Here is a 4,102-nt window from a genome sequence, read left to right as displayed (position 1 = left end):
TCTCTCTCTCTCTCTCTCTTACTCCATAGTGATACAAATGCTACATTTATGAAATCTCTCTCTCTCTCTCTCTCTTTTTTTTTAAATACTTTATTGGTACAAATTTTTTGATAAATATTTATTTATTTATTTATTTTAATAACAAAAAAGCACATCCTTAACATAAAGCTTAAAGAGAGGTTTTTAAGAAATAAAAAATTTTTTAAATAATCAAATAATATATTTATTTATTTATTGATTACATGTTACATTTTACGACATATTTTTTTTCTGCTGCAGAAGTAATACAAAATACTATCTTAAATATTTATTGGTTACATAGTTGTGGTTAATATAAGATATATTATTATTTTCGCGAATAACAACTTTGTGTTTGTGACGCACAACCTGAATGAGACATACCACGACCTATAAATTGATTTTTATTTGAAATATAAGATTGTTGGTGTGTCATATACGTGTTATAATAATTGCGAACTATTTTATCATTTCGTGATAAATCGTTCGAAAAGATATCACGAAATCGATGCATACCAAAACCAGTACACATAAGATGCACAAACATAACACAAAATTGTCCACACACGTCAGAGGTATTACTTTGAAATTGTTGAGGGTTGTAGAATAAGATTTTGCAGTTTCTTCTAAGCCGTTTGAGATGCTGAGGGATGATGGGTGGTAATCCGTAGCTGTCGAAATAGTGGCCAACGCCGTCTCTTCCGACGTACATAGCGACCCAGTGTGTTCCGGGTTTTGTGTGATCATCGGTATTAGCAATAATTCCTGCAGGTTTACTCCAAACAGTTGGTATTTCATCCGCCGCGTAAACACCGGCGGTGTCACAAGGAATATTTTGTAAAGCTGCTCGCAGTTGCAAACTATTCATAACCACCAAGAGTTACGTGGAGAATTATTTTCTTCTTCTTCTACTGCTTCTTCTTCTTTAGTATTTTGATGCTTATCACGATTATACCATGTCATAGAAGATGATGGGGCGGGTGGCGATAATGGTGACGATGATGTAGAATCCAAAAGACCATAATCTTTAAGCCATTTTCTGATACGTAACGCATTATTTAAAGCACATGTATATTCCCTATTATTTGTTTTACTTTTTATGTTATGAATGAGACAAGTTTGCTCTAACTGTGGTAAACGATGAAATGATGGACATTCTTGCTCTTCTTCTAAATTTATAATGTTTCTGCTAGTAATACGTTGGATAAATGCTGACTAGCGCCTCTAGTGAATATTCGGTTGGTAAGTTGTGTAACAGCTCTCAAATGTCGACATAAGCTTTTATACGGTGTATCTCCTTCAAACCACTCAATACCATGAAAATTTTTACTGAGCCAATTGTTTTGAGATTTTGAACGGGTAGACAGTTCAGTAAAAGAATACGGCTGTGCAATGATCCAATGAGCGCAATGGGCGGTGTTTACAGAGACAACAGCAACTTCTTTTGGAAAAAAAGATTCTTCAGTATCCTTGAAGCCTTGTATATCGATAACGATGTCCATATTGTATAATTATAACAGCAAGAAAAGAGAGAGAATTACTGATAGCTGTAGTAGTGTATATGACCAAGAACTAACGAAGACTGACGGTGCAATATATATAAGATCTTTACTGCTGTGTCTGTTCCTGTAGTGCTTGTCCCCATAGTACCGCAGTTTCAGACTGTTTCTGTAATACTATTTCATCCTCTCCTCTCCTCTCTCCTGGGCGCTCCAGGTTTCTCCTGGGGCAGAGAGAGGGAGACTGAGAGGAACTCGGCGATGACGTCTAGCGAGCGATAAGATATCATCTCCGCTCTGCAGAGAACCTCGGCCCGATCCAGCTCTCTCTACATCTCCCTCTCCCTCTTCTCCCTCTCTTCTCTCTCTCCCTCTCTCCTCTCTCTCTCTCTCTCTCTCTCTCTCTCTCTCCTCTCTCTCTCATGCACACTTATCCACATAATCCACAATTACTTGTCTTGAGGCGTCAATTTCAGAAAAATATATCATATGTCAGCAGTAAATAATACAATTTATGTATGTTCTAACGCTTCTTCGAAACGCACATTCATTCTAACATTGCCGTGTTTCATTAAATTCCAATGTGTATTGTCATTTGCTGAAAAGATCTGGTGTAGATCAAATGCAAAAAGACAATAACCGTTTGGATAACACTCACGGGAAATAGAATTGCCCCTCGTTTAAAAAATGTAACCTGTTCCAGAAAAAAGCGTATGATAGGCATCCATATATAAATTTTCTTTCGTAAAATCTGGTTGTAACGATTTACTAGGTATTTGTTTACCGTCTACATAAAGAGATAAGTAATTAATTTTGTAATGATGAAAATTAAAAGGATTAAGTTTACGATTTCCGTTGAATGCTTTATTATCAACAAAGCCAATTATTAAACGTTTTGGTATTTGACCTAATATTACATTGTCGAGTGTTTCACCGTATATACCGCTATGTATAGATATAGATTTCACTTCAACACGCGTAAGAGGATACTTCGCGGTGGTTTTCGAAAGAGCTTTAGCATGTGCTAATAATATACCCGGTGAAATCTTTGAACGTCTAACAAGTAGAGTAGCATCAAGTATATGAACCTCGAAATTTTGTTCAGTTTTATCCATAAGACAGAAACTATCTCTCGAGCGTACCATTCGTAAGCGCATTTCTACGCCGTTGATCAGAAATCTTTCTTGATTGAAAACATCACAATGTAGATGGCCCATAAGATCAAGTTTCTTGTTATTACTTGTTAATGAATGTCGTTTTACAAAACCTTGATTTAAATCGAATTCGGTCATTGCACCACTTGTATCTTCATACCACATTACACTCGTTAAATGAGAGTTTTTTGCAGCAGGACCATAATTAAGCAATGTTTCTATATAAGCTCGGTAAGCATAAGCGTTGTTTGGGGGTGATACAAGTTTTTGATTAAAAAAAATATCCACTTGATTAAATAACGAGTGCATAAAGTTATTTACAGGCCCTACGAGATTATCAGTTACATCTGAGGATTTTGAAGCTTCTGTAACAACTTCTGTTTTTTTTTTGTAAACAGTAGGCCTTATTTGAACGCACATATGCAACATTGTATGTGGTAAGTCAACGTATTCTTCTCCTTGTCCCGGTACAACAAATTCTATAGGTGAATCATCAGTTAACGATGATATCGGTTTATAGTGTATCCATTGTGAGTTTTCAATTGTTGCCTGTGTGGGTGGTACGGTGAATAATTCCAATTCTGATTTAAGACATTCACATGAATGAGCATGTAAAAAGGCCATATTTGTTGTTATTTAGCGTTAAATATATTATTGAAAAATATCAACAATAGTTCGATTGTTCCTTGTGTAGCTCTTTTTCTTCTTCTTTGTTTTCTTTTTCTTCTTCTTCAACGTGTTTGTTCTGTTATGGTAAGTCGCCTTCTTTTTCTTTTGTTGTTTCACGATATGACCGTTGTCACGAGCATTAATTAAATGCCCTATATTTGATTTTCTCAGTGTTTTATACCCCGATCCCTCCATAAGAATATCGATTTTCTCTTCGGCTTTCCGTTTTAACTTCTCAGCTGAATCTTTTATACGGGTATTAAATGCTTCTTTAAACGGTATATCTCTTTGTATTACATCATGAGCTACACTCATCCCAGAACGAACAACTTCTTTACCGATAGCCTTTGCACCTTTTGACAAAAGAGGTAAAACACGACGAAAAAGTCCCCCGAGAAAACTACCAATTCCATGTCCTCGTTGATTCGCTGACCCTACATATATGCGTTCAATACCGCTCTGTCTACCACCACCATATTGAATATCAAAATACTCATCGTAATATGTCATTTTTTCTTTTTAATGTTTATTTAATCTAATCTAATCTAATCTTTTAAAGTGCAGTGTTACAGTTAATGTACCGTATTCAAATGGTATAGGCTGTCCAAATTCATTTCTTATATCAATCTCAATTGCTTGCAAAGAAGTATGGAGTAGTGGTATATATTTGGACGTTGCAAAACTTTTATGTTTGACCGAACCATAAACGTACGATTCTATATCTAAAGATACGGTACGGAGTAATGGTGTTTGCACATCACC

At 35.6% G+C, this 4,102-nt stretch overlaps 2 protein-coding genes across 2 annotated transcripts; both read right to left on the bottom strand.

The window, feature by feature from the left end:
* Nucleotides 1–304: 304 nt before the first annotated feature.
* LOC118648875 lies at nt 305–886 on the bottom strand. The gene has a single exon (XM_036295372.1). It carries the CDS (start codon nt 884–886, stop codon nt 347–349), a length of 540 nt encoding a protein of 179 aa, XP_036151265.1. The 3' UTR covers nt 305–346.
* Nucleotides 887–2,197: 1,311 nt separating this feature from the next.
* LOC118647029 (uncharacterized protein F54H12.2-like) lies at nt 2,198–3,295 on the bottom strand. The gene has a single exon (XM_036291143.1). It carries the CDS (start codon nt 3,293–3,295, stop codon nt 2,198–2,200), a length of 1,098 nt encoding a protein of 365 aa, XP_036147036.1.
* Nucleotides 3,296–4,102: the final 807 nt, after the last annotated feature.

Source organism: Monomorium pharaonis, chromosome 1 (genome assembly GCF_013373865.1).
Source record: "Monomorium pharaonis isolate MP-MQ-018 chromosome 1, ASM1337386v2, whole genome shotgun sequence".
Classification (NCBI taxonomy): Eukaryota; Metazoa; Arthropoda; class Insecta; order Hymenoptera; family Formicidae; genus Monomorium; species Monomorium pharaonis.
The sequence above is the reverse complement of the archived record's forward strand: the minus strand, read 5'-3'. Positions and strand labels throughout refer to the sequence as shown.

Excerpts from the sequence above, each read along its gene's own strand:
- LOC118648875 (XM_036295372.1), bottom strand. The coding sequence starts at position 886 with ATGAATAGTTTGCAACTGCGAGCAGCTTTACAAAATATTCCTTGTGAC.
- LOC118647029 (XM_036291143.1), bottom strand. The coding sequence starts at position 3,295 with ATGGCCTTTTTACATGCTCATTCATGTGAATGTCTTAAATCAGAATTG.